This window comes from Xenopus laevis, chromosome 9_10S, assembly GCF_017654675.1.
Source record: "Xenopus laevis strain J_2021 chromosome 9_10S, Xenopus_laevis_v10.1, whole genome shotgun sequence".
Taxonomy (NCBI): Eukaryota; Metazoa; Chordata; class Amphibia; order Anura; family Pipidae; genus Xenopus; species Xenopus laevis.
Window position 1 is genome coordinate 66,241,804 of NC_054388.1, and position 21,743 is coordinate 66,263,546.

A 21,743-nucleotide genomic window follows, 5' to 3' on the forward strand; every position below is an offset into this window, starting at 1 on the left:
GGTTAATAATGAATCAGGTAAAATGCCCCGCCTTCCCCCAGGGAGCTGGTGTCAGTGGGAGATACGATTGGGGAGGGGGGGATTGCTGCTCTACATTCTCTCGAGCTTATCTGCCTGGAAAATACAGATCCCATGGGAAGGAAGATTGATGGCAGCACATTAGAGAGGGGGCTTGAGAGACCTGTTCTGGTGAGATAGACTTTCCAAGGGATCCACTGGGACACACACAAATCTACTCATGTCCCATAATGAGATATTTATTGGGATGAACTGATAATGGCTAAGGGGGGTAATTGGGATTGTAATGACCACATCCCCTTTATCTGTATTGGAAATCTGTTAGGGCCTCGCTGTGTGTTTGTGTGTGTGTTTGTGCAAATGTGTGTGTGTTTATCTGTTGTTTAGACATTCTCATAATTAAGAAAGTGCGACCAGTTGTAGTTGAATAAGAGCTGAAGAGCTGCGGGTTGGACCAGGCCAGCCATGTAAATGTAAGAAGTCCCAGCATTCTGGGAAAGTATTAGTTAAATCAACAGATATTAGGTGCCAGCTTATACCATGCTGGAGCTGTATGTGTCAGTAAATTAGGCGTCAGTAAGGAAGGTGTCAGTAAGGTAGAGTAAGGTAGGTGTCAGTAAGGTAGAGTAAGGTAGGCGTCAGTAAGGAAGGTGTCAATAAGGTAGAATAAGGTAGGTGTCAGTAAGGTAGGCATCAGTAAGGAAGGCGTCAGTAAGGTAGAGTAAGGTAGATGTCAGTAAGGTAGAGTAAGTTAGGCGTCAGTAAGGTAGGCGTCAGTAAGGTAGAGTAAGGTAGGTGTCAGTAAGGTAGGCGTCAGTAAGGAAAGCGTCAGTAAGGTAGGTGTCAGTAAGGTAGAGTAAAGTAGGCGTCAGTAAGGTAGGCGTCAGTAAGGTAGGCGTCAGTAAGGTAGGTGTCAGTAAGGTAGAGTAAGGTAGATGTCAGTAAGGTAGAGTAAGTTAGGTGTCAGTAAGGTAGAGTAAGTTAGGCGTCAGTAAGGTAGAGTAAGTTAGGCGTCAGTAAGGTAGGCGTCAGTAAGGTATAGTAAGGTAGGTGTCAGTAAGGTAGGCGTCAGTAAGGAAAGCGTCAGTAAGGTAGGTGTCAGTAAGGTAGAGTAAAGTAGGCGTCAGTAAGGTAGGCGTCAGTAAGGTAGGCGTCAGTAAGGTAGGCGTCAGTAAGGTAGGTGTCAGTAAGGTAGAGTAAGGTAAGAGGCAGTAAGGTAGAGTAAGGTAGTTGTCAGTAAGGTAGGCGTCAGTAAGGAAGGCATCAGTAAGGTAGAGTAAGGTAGATGTCAGTAAGGTAGAGTAAGTTAGGCGTCAGTAAGGTAGAGTAAGTTAGGCGTCAGTAAGGTAGGCGTCAGTAAGGTAGAGTAAGGTAGGTGTCAGTAAGGTAGGCCGTCAGTAAGGTAGGTGTCAGTAAGGTAGAGTAAGGTAAGAGGCAGTAAGGTAGAGTAAGGTAGTTGTCAGTAAGGTAGGCGTCAGTAAGGAAGGCATCAGTAAGGTAGAGTAAGGTAGATGTCAGTAAGGTAGAGTAAGTTAGGCGTCAGTAAGGTAGAGTAAGTTAGGCGTCAGTAAGGTAGGCGTCAGTAAGGTAGAGTAAGGTAGATGTCAGTAAGGTAGAGTAAGTTAGGCGTCAGTAAGGTAGAGTAAGTTAGGCGTCAGTAAGGTAGAGTAAGTTAGGCGTCAGTAAGGTAGGCGTCAGTAAGGTAGAGTAAGGTAGGTGTCAGTAAGGTAGGCGTCAGTAAGGAAAGCGTCAGTAAGGTAGGTGTCAGTAAGGTAGAGTAAAGTAGGCGTCAGTAAGGTAGGCGTCAGTAAGGTAGGCGTCAGTAAGGTAGGCGTCAGTAAGGTAGGTGTCAGTAAGGTAGAGTAAGGTAAGAGGCAGTAAGGTAGAGTAAGGTAGTTGTCAGTAAGGTAGGCGTCAGTAAGGAAGGCATCAGTAAGGTAGGTGTCAGTAAGGAAGGCGTCAGTAAGGTAGGTGTCAGTAAGGTAGGTGTCAGTAAAGTATGTGTCAGAGTTTCAGAACCCAGGTTCTGCTAGGTGCAGTGGTTTGGCCTATAAATAGCATCTGGTTGGGGTTTAATAGCCCGGTACTGTACCAGAGCCTGCGGTGTCTGGCGCATGGGCCTTTTCATCATCTTTTAATTTATTAGGTAGGCAGAACTGATAATGTGATGGCCCAGAGATCATGCCTTCCAGATATACTAGTAAGGCTTGAGAGATCCCTCCCCACCCCTACTGAGTCTGTGTGCTGGGAGGTAGGTACAGGCACAGCAGAGCTTAGGACTGGGGGGGATTAGAGACATGCTTGAGTACTGGATCTTTGGAGCAGGCAAAACCAATAACCTCTTAGACTCCAGAGAGGATACGAACACAGCAAGACACCTCTCTAAAGCCAGCACTGGGCACCCACATACACACATTAACCCTTCCAACTCCAGAGGCAAAAATCTTTGCCTTGTGAGTGTAATTGTCAGAAAACCTGCTGTCTGTTCACCAATGAGAAAGAAAAATGGGCAGCCAGCCTTGTGTCACTGTCCCATATTCTCCTAATAAACTGCACATCTGCTGCCAGGTACAATAAGCACATCTCCCTATTGAGATAAATACATAGGATTTCAGGCTGGCTTCAGATATTCTGCTAGTGTTTTCACAGGCTATTTCCAGCCTCCTGACCAAAATAAAAAGTACCCTGTTATCAGCTGGAAGAAGTGGTATCCATAGCATACAGTATAAGATCATATCTGCAGACTGTGCCACCCAGATCAGCACCACATGCAAGGCTGCCCTCAGAAACCCATTTTTCTCACCTGTGCCCCATACACGTATAAGGCTTCGAGGCTTTGTCATACTATCAGTATTAAGTATTTTAGGGCCCCAGGAATGCATAGGTCACCAACAGGGCTTCCATTAGTAGTTCTATAAAGATAGCAGGGCCCTCCACCATTGGCTACCCTGGCTGGAGGATCCTGTCAAAAAGTAAAATGAGGTCCCAACGAAAGGGGAAAAGTCCTTCACACACATGACTGATGCCCCTGATCTGCCCGGCCATTATTTTAAAACTTCACCTATTATCCACCCAATAAACCATGCCCACTACCCACTACCTACTATTGTCAATCTCAGGGCCTCTCTCTGCCATGGCTTTATGACAGCACTACCCCTGTGCATATCTGATGGCTGTCCTGCTTACCAACACCTGTACCAAGTCCAGAAATGAGTTACTATCACTCTACTCCAAGTTAGAAAATGAGGGCAAATATTTGGTTGCCACAGGTTACTGCACTGGTGCAATTTGGCACCTACACCAGTGACGTAGTCCTGTTATCTACTCACTATAATTGTGGAAAATCATCACAACAACTATAGCTTCCCTGCATTTAACCCTTTACTCAATTATTACTAATCCTATCTGTCACATTACATGTTTCTGCACAAACACAAATATATAAATATAGGAATATGCATGTATGTGTGTGTCAGTATATACACAGTCACACGCAGGCATTTGCATGCACACCAGCACGTTCTCCATTCCACCGGGAAGGGGTTCCCATGGGAACAGAGCAAAATGTGATTATTTGCTGGCTAGATACAAAGCACAAGCATTTACGCTTTTAATATGCACTAATTATCCTCAAGTAACTAGAAATAGCACTAATGTCGGTATAAACATTAATGGAGAAGGATTTTGTAAGAAAAAGGGATTTCATCCTTGAACAGACATGTATTGTTCGCAGTCACATTTCGAAGCTTGAAGGTCAAAGTGTCTCACTAAAGGTCATAATGGACAAAATATGAATTCCTTGTTCTGCCTGCTGCTCCTATAAATTCAATTCAAAGGGGGTTTTCTGGCACCCATAGAGTATCCCTGAAATGTACCCTCTAAAACAAAAATACTTACCTATGTGCTGGCATTTTGGACATTTGTAGACACAACAGATGATTTGGGGAAAGAGACTGTATGTTAAGGTGACTGTGTATACTGTCCCTTCCCTGAACATTAGCAACAGGAGATTTAGTGAAAGAGGTCCTGGTTTCAGGCCCGGACTGAGAATTAAAATAGGCCCTGGCATTTCAGGTACACAGAGACCCAAACACAGGTCTGGACTGAGAATTAAAATAGGCCCTGGCATTTCAGGTACACAGAGGCCCAATCAGCCCCCACCAGCCCACTAAATACCGACTTTCTATGGCACCTTATAGCAGCCCCTCTGGCATTTGCCAGAACTCACAGATTGCCAGTCCGGGCCTGCCCAAACAGCCCCACCTGCCCACTAAATACTGACTTTCTATGGCACCTTATAGCAGCCCCTCTGGCATTTGCCAGAACCCACAGATTGCCAGTCCGGGCCTGCCTGGTATTAATCATACATCCCTTCTCTATCTGTTTGCTCAGTCAACAGACTGTGCCTGTAGGCAGTTAAAATCCATTGACACATTCCTAATGGCTCGTTCATTCGCAGCAGTTGATTAGTGGAGTGGAATCTGTGTGATCAACTCAATAAGTGGTTACCTCTGCATCAATTGATGGACATTAGGTTTTTAACTTGCATGGCTGCTTTCCATTACCAGAGTGGGTGTCTCCTGATGTCACTCACAACACAAACTCCCAAAGGCAGGCCATGTCATATAAATAGTCTTTCCACTGGCCTCATTAGAAGGTTGTATTAGTGAGCTAAGATCTCCATCTGATCTATTGCTTGATAGCCTGACCATGCTCAGGAAAGAAAACACCCTGCCAATGACTTGTTCTCATTGCAACAATGTAGGCTTCCTGCAGAGGAATAACAGTTTGGATGACAAAGGCAGGATTGTGAGTTCCTTCAAAGAGAGGCATGCTTCCAAAAATCTCTTGGTGTGTGAAAATATTGAGGATTCCCGGTTTCGCCATGCTGAGACAGACTTCTCCAATCTCTTTGCTAGAGGTAAGAACAACAACTTCCTTTGTTCTTTGGGTTGTATTCACTAGTGAGAGGATCAGGGTAAAAGAGCTATAGGATGCTACAAGTTGTAGTTTAACCAAACAAAGTGCTCAAATAGATAGGGAATGTAGCCAGAGTTATCTCAGTATGATATCCCTGGCCATCCCAGATAGTTATATCTGCAGCTATTTCCAAAGCAGCATTTGTAGGTTTAATGTCACACCTGGAGATTTGGGGAGATTTAGTCGCCCGTCGACTAATCGCCTCTTCTATGGGGCGACTAGAGATGAAACAACATACCATGCTTTCAATTTGGCATAACAGTGACTCTATTTAGCTTTTACTTATCATTTTGTGTTCTCCCTCATCTTACCCCATGTCCCCTTATCTGCACTCCCACCAAACCAGAAAAGAAGTCAACCATATTAATAAAATGTACTTTTTTAAACTGCTGCTACATGTTTTGGCTCTAAGAGGAGCAACTGCACTGTTCCACCAAAACATACAAATATAAATGCTTGCCACTATTTCTTTTCATGTCTGATAGTAGAACTGATTTCTGTTTGGATGTCACTTATACACAAAGAGCTTGCAACTAAATATAAAACACAGGAGCTTATTTATGAACACAAATGCCAATCACAAAATTTCACACAATTAAATGTTATTCCCAACTGTACACACTCATTGCAACTGCTGACTATTCTGGCTCAGCCTGCTTTAATGAATTGCACACAACATTCAAAGTACAGGGTCCTAACTCAATGCAGCCCTGAAATTTTATTACATTAAGCAAATTTTACCTCTTAGCATTATATCTACACACACAACTGACTCAGTATTGTGGGTGTATGCTATTACGATGGAACTCTAGGAAACATAGGGGGGGGTCATTTATAAACATCGCGCAGGGCAGATTGGGTCGCAAAGTGAATATATTTGCCCTAAGCATGGTTATATTTATAAAGCTGAATAAGAGGGTGCAAACAGAATTGCAAACAGCAGTGCAATACATTTGCAATACATGCGCAATAAAACCATTTGCGAAAAATATGCGCTGCGCAAACTTTATGAATGACCCCCAGTAATTTTTGTGCTATTTTGAACTTAGTGCTTTGCACTGCTCTGGTGAATGAGCAAGTAATAACTTTATAGTTGTTAAGGCAAAGAGCAGAAGGAGAGCACATCACACAGATAAGGAGATGGGAGTGTGCTAATAAGGAAGCAAGCAGCTGTCAAAGTGATGAGCGACAGTGCACCTAGGATTGTGTCTTAGACATTTGTATTCTAGTGGCTCCAGACATTTATACAGATCCTGAGATGGCAGGCACCCACGCTCCCACTCATCTATCTTCCGCTTCATCTCTTACAGACCAGTAAGCTAATTGTTCATTTTATTTCTGCAGATTTACTGCCCGCTAAGAATGGGGAAGAGTTCACTATGCAGTTCCTACTGGAGGTGGTTGACATTCTCCTAAACTACGTAAGGAAAACATTTGATAGATCCACCAAAGTCCTCGACTTTCACCATCCTCACCAACTTCTAGAGGGCATTGAAGGCTTCAATCTGGAGCTGTCTGACAACCCAGAGTCCTTGGAGCAAATCTTGGTGGATTGTAGGGATACCCTCAAGTATGGAGTGAGAACAGGTATCAGCCAACACATTTCCTCGTGTTGCTCACATTTTGCCTCATGTAGCCTGAGACAGACACATTTTTAATACATACATGCTCAAAATGTTTAATCTACATTTCTTAATGAAAATGGTTTCAGAATGATAAGTCCAACATGAGAAATCATTTAACGGGCAATGATCCTTAAGGGAGGAAAGACTGTTATCAAGACTTACAGTGTTGACAACATGTGTACTCCAGTTTCTAACTGGGGAACCAAGATATAAATGTAATATAAATGCACCGACAATAGAACCATTGGGCCTGTACTGACAGAATTGAAATAACACTTTGAATCTTAAACATATAATACTTACTCTGTAGAAAGTATAAGTATTAATAGGCCAGACTGAGTAAAGGTTTAGAGAAAAGGGGCTCACAATTTCAGTGTATATCTGGGATCTCTTACACCATACTTCCTTTCAGCTTCCCCTGAGATCCAGCAAAAGCTGGAAGGCTACACAGTTAGGTATTCCTGTTGTCGGGCTACAACCTGGCTATCTAATAAACCATACAAGCTTGTTTAATTGACTGATTTTAACTGCTATAGAACCTCTTGGGAACAATAAAGACTATAAACATATTCTATATGAAATTACCCACTCTACTGGATTCCATCTTCTAGAGGGCCATTAATTCCATGAATACTCTACTCAAAAACAGCTGAGCTCTCCTTGTTTGGTTGCCAAATGGCTATTTTTTATCTTGCCATAAAAACCATGCAGCACATAATATAATGGCGTAGGCTTTTATGGCCTTTTATGGGCAGATTGGAATTCATTCACGGAATAAAGTCATGGGCCACAGCTCCATCAGTACATAAAGAAATTTACGAATGGGATGCTAAATCTGAAATAGCATTTATTTAAATGTGAGAGGGAATTGTTGTGTAATCCCAAATATATATGCAAACATTTCATTACTAAACAGAGGCCAGGCTATTCCTCATTACATGGATACTTTTCTCTGTAGCTCAGTGAATCCTACTGGTCTGTGTTGTCAACTGTTCAGGTGTTTGAGGCCTATGATTATGTATTTTGGCTATAGAGGAAGTGATAAATGGGTTTGGCCTGTTTCAGCCTTATTGCTCTGAGTATGGCCACCGTAAATCTGCTGCGAAAAAACAGTGAATTTGAGCCTAAAATGACATATAACAAAGAACATGAGTCTTCACTTTTTACAAATATCTTGCAGTCCTATCACATAGCTGACTGCCTTTCCAGACACACTGAGTCGTACTACTCATTTATATGTATGGAAGGGCATCAACCAACCTGGTGGTAGTGATTAACCAAGTGGTAGGTGGTAGGAGTTACACTCATTTGGGTGGCATCAAAAAGACTTGTGGGTATCTCCTGTATGGAACTAGCAACTTCTGTTCCATCAAGACATTGCACTGAATATAAATACCGGAGCCCCATTAGCATACAGGGATTTGGCACATATTTTGGCATAAATAGCCTCAGCATTGTGGCTGTAAAAAACAAATAAATAATATTGTCCTTCTAAACAACTAATGTGTGGATTGTCACAATACATGTATGTCATCATTTTGTAGGACATCCTCGTTTTTTCAATCAACTCTCAACAGGATTGGACATTATTGGCTTGGCTGGGGAATGGCTGACATCAACTGCCAACACTAACATGTGAGTAGAAAACAATGATATTTCCATTACAGAACTAAAAAAACATGCACGTGAATAGAAGAGGGTAGAGACTAACCACACTATATGTTGGGTCCAGGAGCACATGTACCAGATCTTTACAAATACAGAAGCAATACAGGCACAAACTGGACTTTTTACAAGGCAGAATGTAGGAATAACACAATAGATTTCCCTTACCCTTGCAATTTGCAAATTCACATTGCCATTTTTCTTGCATTGCACTGGCGGAATCCAGGCAATTATCAATAAAGGCATTGGCCGGACCAAATATTTTTTTGACTTTGTCATCTGAAATAAGAGTGAGTGTTTTTGAATTAATGTTTTTTTCTGCAGAGTTTGGCATCACTAGACTTTTCTCGGAATACGAACCAATACGGGAACCTTAGTATAACTAAATCATTACCCCATGCATACTAACATTGCTAGTTACAATATGCATGCCTTATGTATCTAATGATATAGAGACTGATGCTGTCCCCATTGATGTGCTCATCATTATGAATGAGCACCTGTCATATCCTTCATTATTATTGTTTTCCATTGCTTGGTGACAGAATAGATCACGTTCTAACCCATCGGTTCATGTTATCCTAGTACTGGCTGATGAGCTTGTTGTGACATCACTCAGCTCTGCTGAAACAGGCAGCTAAAATCATCAAGGGCACACCCATAGGGTAAACATGGAGACAAAATATTTGCACAGCTGTCTTATCATGCAAAGGAAAGAAGGGTGAGGTTGTAGGCTCAGAATATCTAATGCAGGTAGAGTGGCAGCTTGGAGGTTAAAAATATCTTGTTGCCTCTATTAGGGAACAAAAGACATAGATATTTTATGATATAGCATTTCTTATATTTACTGTGTTTTAATTTCTAGTAACACATCCTAGCTTTCAAATAGATGACTAGTAAATGTTATTTGCTAATGGGTTGCTAGACCTATCGCAAGTTGCATCTCTTATGACATTGCCTAGTTAGGGTACTCTTTGGTAGCAAATCATGTAATCATTGCATACATACTATAAAATTGCTTAGTTGAGGGGATTCTACAGTATATTCCTGGGCCCTGTGGTACCACTGGTTCTGATGCCAGTACTGCTACTCCCCTGCCAAATCCAATGGTGCCTGAGGAATTCTTAGAAAACAGATTTTTCCCCCTATACACAGACAATAAAATATGTTCTAATCTCAGATGCTGTACATTCCCAGGCTGCTCAGTTACTCTAACAACACAGCTGTTGGCTATTTTAAATTATCTATTGATCTGCATACAATCCAGCTAAAAAAAATCCCATATAAAATACGAATACAAGGCACTTTTCTGTATGGGTGAATTTTGACATTAGCCATAACCGCACATCAATAGCAAATAACAGAATCCAGAATGTCTGACGCATATAAATGCTGTAACCTGTCAGCCAGAAATAAAGACAAATGTATCTGTTAAAGTGATCTACTGCCTCCAGCTTTAACGTTCTTGTGCCATTTCATTGGCTGTTGGAGATTGCTGGTGGTAGTTTAACAACAGATAGGAAGCAGTAGGCTGGAAGGTCCAGATCAAGTAGCTGATGCATTAATAACAAATTAAGCTTTCATTTCAATATAAATTATAAGCATTAATTATTTTCATTACCAACAGAGTACATAACGTAATAAAGGTCATATAGTATTCATCTGTTCTAGTTGATACGTGCCCCAGCATCAGGGCTGGAACTAGGGGTAGGCAGAGGAGGCAAGTGCCTAGGGCACAAAGCTTGGGGGTGCTAGGCAAGTACCTTTCCTGTTGCCTACCCTTAGTCCAGCTGAGAAAGTGCTGAGCAGGTTCCACTCCAAATAGTGTTGTGTGCGTGTTCATGTGTACACACTCACATGCACAGGGGGGTGGGGGGCAACATGGTCACCTGGGTTGTCTAGCCTGGCTCTGCCCAGTCAATAAGTACAAGTTGTATATTTGCCCATTGCCGCACGCCCGCACCCCCTTTCCTCTCCTATTATCCTCCCGCCTGGTGGTGCTGATCCCTCCAGACGGTCGGCACCATCAGTCACACAATTTGAATTTTGAAGAAGAGTTGCACGACACCAATATTGTTGCAGGTGGGGGGGGCTTACCCCTTTTATTGTCACACCATGTGCATCAACGTTTCGGGGGGGGGTTCACCCTCCATTAATCAGTATCATCCTTATGAAGGGAGGGTGAAACCCCCATCAATGACACAGACTCGCCTTTCATCTGAAATGTAGAACATGACAATCCTTATTTCTAAGACTTCAGGAGTCCTCTATTGCCATTAGCTGAATCACTCAGTTGACTGCACTCACACTGTGTTTTTATGTCTGGGTAATTAGAAAATCATCATTTATAATTAGTCTGGACAAGTATTGACTTAACGATATTGTTGAAACAAAGTTGTCCTTGGGGGTTGTTTGCAGAGAAAAGGCTACATAAATAATTGCATTTGGATTTTTTAAATTCAATAATTCTAATTAAGTTCATGTTGTTTGTTACGTATATACTTACGCGCCTTCTGGCTACTGATCCAGACTTGCCTTCTAAAATGTTACATTGCAGTTATTTAGTGGGTTTCATGGAACAGGGAAATTTTACATATGCCATCTCATCAATATTATGATCACATATCTGTTCCTCCCAATATCCATTATGGGACAGAAAGGTCCATTATATGGGGAGATGGTTTTGAAATGTACTAGAAACATGGTAAATAAATATAGGATAATTAAAAAGGGGGAGAATCCCAGGTGATCGGATTAACTTTGGCTCCATGTTGTTACTGCAACTATAGTTGGAAGCATTAAGCACAGAAGAATTAATTCGAATATGCCTAGTTGGCTGACATTGTGGTGGTAAGCAACATTCTCATTGGTGAATGCTGTTAACCAACAATTTTTTAACTTTATGCACATAATAGATGGTATAAAGCTGAGAATGAGCTGTAAATTGTACTCTGAACATGTTCTGGAAATGTCAATTTTTATTAGAGAAAATATCCCCCTATATACTATCATATCCTTGGGGAATATATACTATTTACAACTGTTGTAGAAAATTGCTTTGCCTCTGGCTGATGTCTTTTAATGTCTCTGTGCATCTGTATTTGTTCCTATAATATAAAAAATGTCATCAATATACCTTTACGCAACAACATGTGATGTTCAGTTCAACAATGTGTCTGACATGCCTGGCACAAGTTTCTATTGTAGTTAAAATTAACTTTTATAGACGGTTCATATGCAGTACTTCTTTTCACCTGTATGCTGGGAAAGGCTACAGTGTTTTTGCACAAGGCAGAACACCTTTAAAAAAGCTATGAAATATTTTCTATACTTTAGTAAGCAATACTACATCTTTACGATATCAGCACAAACCACTTAACAAAGAATAAACATTGTAAGCATAAGGTTATTATATAAGACAGAAAATGCCAACCCTTCCTCCAGGGCATCATTTTATATTTAAATGGCATTTTGCTTTCTAGCATATGGATAATGTCATGTCTTGGCAATTATCTTGTACTTGTGGTGGTTTCAGCGCTGTTTTGACTTTTCATCATCATTAGAATATTTAATTCATAAACTAGAAAAGGTGCTGAATGTATTAAAACATTTACCTAAATAAACAACTATATTCAAGCCTTCAACAACAGTGATACTTAACTACGGACATTGGCCTTGAGTATCCTCCAGTGAGAATTGTACCTCCTCTGTACTCACCCAGCTGCCTTGGCTTGCTGTTCATTTGTTCATAAGATTGTTGATGTCTGGTTACAGTGCAAAATCTCCAAGCCAAAATGACATGGTAATCATGCTTTTGGTAGTAAATAGTAAATTGTATAGTAGGCAGGACTCACATTCAACCGATACCCAAGAATCAGAACCCACACAGCACTCTGCCGCAATCTAAATTCATTAGATCTGACTGATTTTATGCACAACCTTTAAGGGGGGGGGGGTCCCTGACCTTTTATTTTTTTTTTACCAGAGAGCAACATACAGATGTAAATGATTTGGGTAGCAACAAAAGTATGAAAATATTCATGGGTGTTGAAAAATAAGTTATTTGATTGGCCATTTGGTAGCCAACCAAAACTTGCCTCCAAGCCCGAGATTCAAAAATTATCCATGGGGTTGGTGAGCAACATTCTGCTCCCAAGCAACTGGCTGGAGATCACTGCTCTAAAGTATAGAACAGCAAAAGATATAAGTCCAATTAATGGTATGTGTACTTGCCCTAGATGCATCAAATATATGACAACTGTTTCCAAGTCAGTGGGAATCATATAACTAAAACTAGGGTTTCAGGAGGATACTGGCACCTCGAGATTGTCTATACACCAGTAGGTCTACAATCTACATTTAAATAGGCACATCTCAACACACACATGAACTGCAAGAAAAACAAGGCACCTCAACACAGTTTCCCTCATTTGCATCTTCCTTAATCATTTACTGAGCTCTTTTCTCTATACCTTATCTCCACTCATTCTCACCATGCCTTCTCAAATCTCCATTCCCTCTGGGGAATAGTTATGTTAGAATCCACTATGACAAGAGTTACAAAATATTTTGTCAGTAGTCGCCCTACTATAGTGCTCCAAGAGGATCCAGGTTTATTCTGCACTTTGGGAACTTGGGAGCGAGCTGATTGAAAGCTCCACATCTTTCTACTGTCAAAGAGTCACTCATCCAAGTGTATGGTCCTATAGGTGACTACTGATCTCAGATAAACAGCACCAAATAGCACATTGCAAACAAAATATTTAATTACCTGATGCTTAATTACTTGTTTAATAAAAATGTAAAAAGATAGATTTTTTAATTTTTTTTTAAAAAAATTGCCTTTATTGGATTTATTCAGTCAAGTTTGCCATTTAACAGCACAGACTTATCTCTGAAAGAGCACAAATACAAAGTAATGCAATGTAACCAGCACAGAGCTTTCCCATTAAATGATAGAAATCCAGTTCCTTACACTGCATATTACCTTTCCCAAGGTTTACATATGAGATCGCACCAGTTTTCGTCCTCATGGAGCAGATTACACTTCGGAAAATGAGAGAAATAATTGGCTGGACAGAAAAAGACGGAGATGGAATATTTTCTCCAGGTGAGTTCACTGTGGGTTGAAAGGTAGAAGACAGCACTGAATGAACCTAGAGTTCCCTTATGTGACTATGGGACCTAACCTGATATTTTCCAGTTAGCAATTTTCATTGAAATGGCTAAAAATCTAACATTTGCGGAAGACAAAGGACAAATAAACTTGAATTATGACCACTCAGATGGTTCTGATGTTTGTTCAACCCTACAAGTTGCTAATGTTAGTTTGCACTGACTGGGGATAGTCAAAGAGTATATCTCAACCATTTTTAGGGGGAGGTTGATTTGGCTTTAAGTAGCCCAAAACATTTTGTTAAGGCCCCCTCTACAGCCATTTAATGTCTCATCCAGGACACACTCAGACACTTTTTCAAGCAGCTATAACCTCACAAACACTGTTATAGGTGTGATGTCAGTCTATGGGGCTTATTTGAGGGTCTTTAATGCTGTGTTATTTATATATAAATGAAGCATTTAAAGCACCCAAAACACCCTTGTGCCATTATCATTAGAGAATGGGTACAATCAGACTGACTAGTCAGTTGTGATAATACATTGGGGGCACTTGGCTTCCATCTGCTGGCTAGCACAGGCATTGAAGATAAAACTAAAAAGAACTGTGCAAGCTTTCATTAACAGTGGCTTATAAATAAGGCCAGTGTACCTTTGTAACATGCAGTTCCTTTCCAGTATAACAAAAACATTTCCTGGCTAGTGTTAATAATACACACAATGGAGCTTTGATTGTACCCAACAAATTGCTGAAGATCAGTGGATAGTAGACTCCTAAAAACCATAGGTCTGTTAAAATGTAGATAATACTACAAAGAACATAATTCTTTTTTTAATACAGCAGGGATATCCAACTATCTTATCCCATCTTTAGTACCATATAAGGTATATTCCATTTGCACTAGGAGATAAAGTTGAAAGATTACACTTAATTTATCCCTCTGTAGCCACATGCTATATATATCACATGAATCATAGTTCTAGAACTTAGAGTAGAGCAAGGTTTGTAACGGTAGGTGACAGCTGTTCCATTTATATTTAAAGGCAACGTTGCTTAGTATTTTCCTTGCAATTTGTTTGCAGGTGGTGCTATCTCCAACATGTACAGCATTATGGCTGCCCGCTACAAATACTTTCCCGAAGTGAAGACCAAAGGCATGGCGGCAGCCCCCAGATTGGTCCTCTTTACCTCTGAAAATGTGAGTTCAGGTCAATATTACCCTGTCCTTTGAAAGTATATATAGGGCTGAAAAGCGAAAACGTCTGCATGTCACTATGGTTTGATCAGAAACTGGTCATAATATCTTCTTTTTTTATATATAACTTCATCAGAATTAAGCCAATTTCTTGGTAGTGGAAGGTCTGATAGTTATACAAGCTGAGTTGGATGAGCACAATTTGACCTTCATTCTAGGAGATGAGCAGCGAGAATCACCTTTTTGTTCATGTCTTCCAAAAATCTCCATTGTTATCAGGTGGTCTGGTCACAAGATCTCTCAAGGCAATTTCTGGGGCCCGCCATGTAATACTCTTGTCGTAGCAGTAACCAGCACAGCACTCTTTGTTTTCTCGTAGCCCATACAGAGAGATACTGTATAATAGAACAATAGCAGCAGCAGTATTCTCTGGTATGACACAATTCTGCAGGACAATTGTAGTGGCCCTTTAAAATATATTTTTGAGCATTGCAAATAGCCATTGGCACATAAGGACATTATTCCCTTAAGCTATAAATGTGTAATAGTTTATATTTCAACATGCTCTCATCATTTTCCCTTTTTGCTTCTTTTCAAGAGCCACTATTCCATAAAGAAAACTGGTGCTGCATTAGGGTTTGGAAGTGAAAATGTAATCCTGGTAAAGAGCGATGAAAGGTGAGGATTCCTCTGATATATGAAAGGTATCCATGTGTTAAATTTGGTTTGTTGTGCTGAGGGAGGGTCTTCGCGCCAAGTGTCACATCACTAATGGGCTATTTAAAAGACCCCATTAAACTGGCTCTACTGCCAGGCATGCTCTTTTTGTTATTTATTTTATTTCACACCTGTCTGTTCCTGCACTAATTACAGGGGGAAGCTAATTCCTGCTGATTTGGAAGCAAAAATCCTTGAAGCAAAGCAAAAGGTTCGTAGCAGGGAAATCGTTTTTATTGTCTCTGAAATGCTCTTTATCACATGAAACATTTAAGGCAATTTGCACTGAAATTATAGGAGTGTTGTCACTGTTTACATGTTCTGTTGAATAACAATGCATTTCCAGACACTGGTTTAATTGCCTAGATACAACCATATATGATCCAAAATAGGAATAAGAATAAAGTAAGAAGGAGATAATCCTAATTTAAATGGGATGTATACCTTCCATAGAATTTTACTATTGCTTTGCCAGCTCTCCTAACTAGGTGGCCCAAACCTTGAGGGCTAGAGGGCCAATGGTAATCTTAACTACATAAAAAGAAATGGGCAACTCATGCTGCAGCAGCATTATTAATCCCAATAGTTATGTTCTCTGTTATGAGTACAATGTCTTGCAGGACTAAATGGGCATAGTTATATTTGTAGAGAATAAGTAAAAGCAGAAATTCAAATTTTATTATAATATTATTTATAAAATCATTAATAATTGTAATGATTATTATAAAATTAAAATATTAATTTTAAAATTAAAATATTAAATGTAATAACTACTGTATTATAACATTTAAACATAATAGTAAAAAGTTCACAAATGTTAATTTTATTGTTCTTGTCCCCAATAGATTACCTATATCTATATCTTTTATTTACTTTCACTTTAGACCCCCCCCCTGGCTCATTTCAATGTCCTTAATATATGGTTATATTAGTCACTGTTATAGTATAAGGAATACACAAGGCAGTAAATAAACATTCAACTGCAACTGAGCAATAGGATAGTGGTATAGTAGTATTGACATGCTCTTATCACTTATGATGAATACTGTTTTGCATATACACATATAGTCTGTACATGTTTTTGTACTACAAAACACTCCTTTAGATGAATATATATATATATATATATATATATATATATATATATATATATATATATATATATATATATATATATATATGGATCCCAATAGAGACCAAAACATTGGATACAGCATGTCCTAAAATAAATCACTTTAAATGAAGAAACTGGAGTTCTGATCCCCTCTAATATATTTGTAGTGCACCCAGGAAGGTAACAGAGTGCAATACTTGGACTGTGTGTATATATATAGACAGATAGACAGATAGATAGATAGTTAGCTAGATAGCTAGATAGCTAGATAGATAGATAGATAGATAGATAGATAGATAGATAGATAGATAGATGATAGATAGATAGATAGATAGCTAGATAGCTAGATAGATAGATAGATAGATAGATAGATAGATAGATAGATAGATAGATAGAATATATATATAATATAAACAAGTATAGCTGGGTTCTACTTAGTATGTGACATAGCAGTACTTTAACCCACTGCTAGTTCCAAGGGAAATAGCATAAAGGGCTGCTTCTGGCAACATGACTTATAGTAGTCCAAAAATATGATGCATCTGAAGCAGCCTCCTATAGACTTGAATGTAAAACACCTGGACTATGCTTTTACCAGCTCCCACCACTAGCCAAAGGTTAGTACAAGATCTTGTTGGGCGATTTACATATATGGGGGCTGCTATGCACTTTTTATGATGCCCCATTAAAGCATACAATGTAGGCCATGTTCCACTATAGTTTTGGTTACTGATTTGTGCTTAATGGAGTCAAATGAGCCTTTGGTGTATAAATGTTTTGTTAAGTTTAGCTTATAAAACTCTTGATATAATGACCATGTATGCCTCTTCTGCTGCCCACTAAAGACATATATGATTTAATTTGCAGGGTTATGTTCCTCTATATGTTAATGCTACAGCTGGAACAACTGTCTATGGTGCGTTTGATCCAATATCTGAGATAGCTGATATCTGTGAAAAATACAACCTCTGGCTTCATGTTGATGTAAGTACTCAATGTTTGCAATATAGGTATTATATTGCTGTCTGAAGCTATAGAATTACAAGGAGAATTAAAGTCCTTCCATTCTCATGCTTTCTTTTATCTTTGTTGATACAGGCTGCGTGGGGAGGTGGACTGCTTATGTCCAGAAGGCACCAGCATAAATTAAATGGAATAGAGAGGTTTGTTTTAAACTATTAATAAAGTGTGCGCATTAACAATTTTAGAGCAAATTGAATTTGCCAAGTGGACCTGAGTTAATAAAAAGAAGGCCCCCAGGCAAAGCAGAAACGCTGGAGACAACCAGTGATTGCTTATTTGCATTCCTATGTACTAAAGCAGAATTTGATGTTGTGAAACTATAGTAGAAGGTTCTCATACATCCATTTTACCCCATTTTTTTTAACAATGTATCCCCTATTTGCTGTGTGTTACCTGCCTTACCTTTCTTTCCATTGTTCTGGGTTTCATTTAGTCAAAATCCCAATTTGTTTGACCTTGATGCTGTACAAAACTGTCTGTGGCATTTAAAATGTGTATGTTGCTTATTAAAGATATTAAAGGGGAACTCCATACAAACATAACTTTAGCTTTTTGAAAATTAATCATAATTTAAAGTAACTTTGCAATATACATTAATTGAAAAATATGCAGACTTTTCATGATTTCTATGGTTTGGAACTAAGCCTAGCCCCCTACTCTCCTTCTGATCTGTCTGACTACTTTGCTGAGCTGGCTGATTACTATTACTTTGTATCAACAGCCATCTGTCCTGAGCCTGCATCCTCCAAACCCACAATTCCCTGCACATGTGCACGAGAAAAAGGAACATAACATTGTCTGTAAACTGTGGAGAAGTTGTTACAATTTGTAACATCATTGTTTAGTCCCTCCTTCCCTGCCAGGATTTCAAATGATGCAGAAAGAGAACTGTAAAACAGCTGGATTTCAGCATAGAAAATTACATTTATTCATACTTTTTGAAGAAACCGATAACTGTGATGGGTATCTTAGGGGTTTCTGTGTTATGTGGACCTCTTTATCAAATTTTGCTTTGGAAGCCGGAGTTCCCCTTTAAGTACAGTAAGCACCTCCCATATTTATCTCTTCCTTCTGGTGTCTGCCTTTTCAATTTCAAAATCTTGTGTGGGGAGGGTGGGCTATATAGTAGCCTTTGGTTCAGGTGACAGATGGACACGCTCCACCTACATATTGAATATATCTAATAACAGTTACACATTCCTATACATTAATTTGCATTAACAGATTTCCTTCCTGGCTGCAGGCTCATTTCAGTACTCTGCTACTACATGCAGTAAACAAAATATGGTTTCTTGGCTTGCATCCCAACTGGCCTTCAGGCTACATAGCACACATGCATCCACCCAAATTTACCCTAATATGGGCCTTTAGACTGATTTAAAATGACATACCTTGGATCTACAAGGGGCCAGCCTACCAAGGTGGCAAATCAATGATAACATGTCCTGGGCATATTTACAACCAAAAGGCCCCTGTGATACTGGTTGCCTTTCTGCTCTATCTTAAAATTGGCTATGGATATCAACTTTTTAGGGAATACAACTATGTTGATAAAACATATTAATTACATGCAACTAAATGCATTCCAGTGCACCTCTCCTGCAACCCTCAGAACCCCATTCTAGGACCACCAGATAATGATCATCTCTGTTATAGTGTCTCCTCTCTTAAGCATTCATATTCTGCAAAATGCACATTGTCATCTTTAATGCAACCATTTCCAATTAGTTTGCATTGATTAGATAGTAGATGACATACCAAAGTCAAGGCAGTGGCTTTTTCCATTGCCTGAGGCAAACACAATGTGGCATGACCTCATTATTTGCCCCACTGAAACTCGACAAAAAATGTCAGTAAACATAAAGCTCTTTCGATTTTAAACAAGGGAGCAAGTATTGCCATGAACACGGGAAGGTTTGTTGAAGTGCAACTTGGAGAGTTGCGTGGCTGAAGGCAAAATGCAATCACAGTACGCTCCTCTGAATTCTCCACATAACAACTATTGCACATGCATTTCTCAAAATATGTCAGACTCCCCAGGCTGGAGGACAGGAAGACAAAATGAAAATTCTATAATAATAAAGAAAGAAAGGCATAATGTACACTCAGAGAAATAAGGTTTGTCTTTTATAGGCACTAAATATACAGAATTAAGATTATTTACAGAACAAAACAACTGTGTGGGAATTTATTATTAAGATTATTTCTTATGGTATTATCTCTATCACTGAACATTTACACTTACTCACACTGTTGCTTTTTTTGGACTCTGTATATCTTTTTTGTGTATTATCCCCATTATATCCTCAATATTACTGCTAAAAATCCCATCAACATGAATGAACGGATCATGACTGTTATAGAGATACTAAACTTGTAGGCTTGGGCAGTCAGTTCATAATAAACCATTACTAGCCATTTGTTTCATTCTCCTTTCAGCAACCAATGAACAACAAGCTTTCACTATATCACTTGCATTTAATGACCCATGTTGTGTTTGAGGTAGTAAATGTAACCTCCTTGAACCTTGCTAAGGCCACACTGTTCATTTTGTTCATTGTTAATGGTGCATTAGTTAATCCATGAATAAAAAGCAGAAATTCAACTCATTCTCATATTTTCTAGGGCTAATTCTGTCACTTGGAATCCTCATAAGATGATGGGTGTCTTACTCCAATGTTCTGCAATTCTCTTAAGAGAAAAGGTAAACTGTAGCTTGGAATGTGTTAGAAAACTTAAGTGCTAAGGAATGTGCAGTTTTTCTGAAAGTAACTGGATTTTTTAGTTTAAATACAGAAAAATCTTCCAATAGGTTTTACACAAATCAGTCAGGAGAAATAAATGTATTTCTTATTGGAATATGGGAGAGAAAATTTCCATTTGAATCCCATTAACATTAAAACATCTTCATCTCCAACTTGAGACCTAGGGTCAGAATTAATTAATTTAAGGCCCACCTAGCCCAACATCCCTAACCTTTTTCACCAGCACTTTTAACAATATAGGATTCTGCCCGTTTTTCTATCTCCTCCTTATTACTTCAATTCCCTTTCCCTATCCTCTTCTGCTCTTTCAATTTATTTTTCTACTATTTTTCCAATTTCTTTTCCTGCTTCTGTTCCAATTTCTTTTCCTAATCCTCTTTTCTCTTCCTTTTTTCTCTTCCTTTTTCTATCTCCCTTATTGTATCTTCTGCACCACTTTGTTTTTTCCTTTTACTTTTCTCCTCAATTTCTCAACCCCATTTTCACAATTTTCCACTTGTCCTGTTCAATTAATTTCCCTCACCCCTTCCCATTTCTACTCTTCCCCTTCTTTCATTGTGTATTATTCTCAACCCCAATTTCTCTTTTCTTGTTCATTACTTTCTTTCAGCTTGTATTACTTATGTAGATACTGGAAAGATACAATATCTGACCCGATGGCTCAGTTACTGTGCCGTGTAGCTAAACAGTAGAATGAATACTGTGACATATCTGTGCTGTGTTAACCTGTTTTCCTATGTAAAACATTTGTTTCTTTCAAACCAGGGCATACTACAAGGTTGCAATCAGATGTGCGCAGGGTACCTGTTCCAACAAGACAAACAATATGATATATCATATGACACAGGAGATAAAGCAATACAGTGTGGTCGACATGTAGACATATTCAAGTTCTGGCTGATGTGGAAAGCCAAGGTAAATGCTGGTGTTATATATGTGTTTCTTATATGTGTTAAAAAGAAACACATTGCAAATATCTATTGTTGTTTCATTAATTACTCTACCCATGCCAATCTATTTTTAAAGGGCACTGTTGGATTTGAAGCTCAGATCAATAAGTGCTTGGAGCTTGCAGACTATCTCTACTCTAAGATCTATAACCGGGACGGCTTTGAAATGGTCCTTAAGGGAGAGGTATGTAATTTTAATTAAGTTCCTCTTGTTTGCTGCAAATGTTAAATTAGTAAATTTATTTAGATGTGTTGCTTCTACTATTAACATGCCTGTAGACTGTTTTGTTCATAAGTTATTACTCACTAAGACCAAGCACCCTCCTTACCATATCATGGCCCAAGGTTCTATGTGCAGTCTAACCACTGCCAAATAGTCTAACACTCATAGAAAATTAACATAAAGGTAAACCCGATGGTATTATGATCTGGTGGCCTTAACACAACTAATACTTAAAATGTCTGTTTTTTTTGTCTCTCCAGCCTGAACATACAAATGTCTGTTTCTGGTACATCCCTCCAAGTCTAAGGGGAATGCCCAATAGTGAAGAAAGACAGGAGAAGCTGCACAGGGT

The 21,743-nt window shown here is 39.2% G+C and overlaps 1 protein-coding gene across 1 annotated transcript in view; it reads left to right on the forward strand.

Annotated features, from left to right (window-relative positions):
- The window catches only part of gad1.1.S (glutamate decarboxylase 1 S homeolog), a 37,964-nt gene that overhangs the window by 11,145 nt on the left and 5,076 nt on the right, over positions 1-21,743 (forward strand). The window contains exons 4-16 of the mRNA XM_018238851.2: positions 4,784-4,939; positions 6,343-6,585; positions 8,168-8,258; positions 13,286-13,398; positions 14,487-14,602; positions 15,198-15,277; positions 15,473-15,527; positions 17,298-17,414; positions 17,529-17,593; positions 20,079-20,157; positions 20,984-21,133; positions 21,245-21,352; positions 21,652-21,741. Coding sequence (XP_018094340.1) covers positions 4,784-4,939; positions 6,343-6,585; positions 8,168-8,258; positions 13,286-13,398; positions 14,487-14,602; positions 15,198-15,277; positions 15,473-15,527; positions 17,298-17,414; positions 17,529-17,593; positions 20,079-20,157; positions 20,984-21,133; positions 21,245-21,352; positions 21,652-21,741 — 1,463 coding nt within the window. The remainder of the gene's footprint in view (positions 1-4,783; positions 4,940-6,342; positions 6,586-8,167; positions 8,259-13,285; positions 13,399-14,486; positions 14,603-15,197; positions 15,278-15,472; positions 15,528-17,297; positions 17,415-17,528; positions 17,594-20,078; positions 20,158-20,983; positions 21,134-21,244; positions 21,353-21,651; positions 21,742-21,743) is intronic.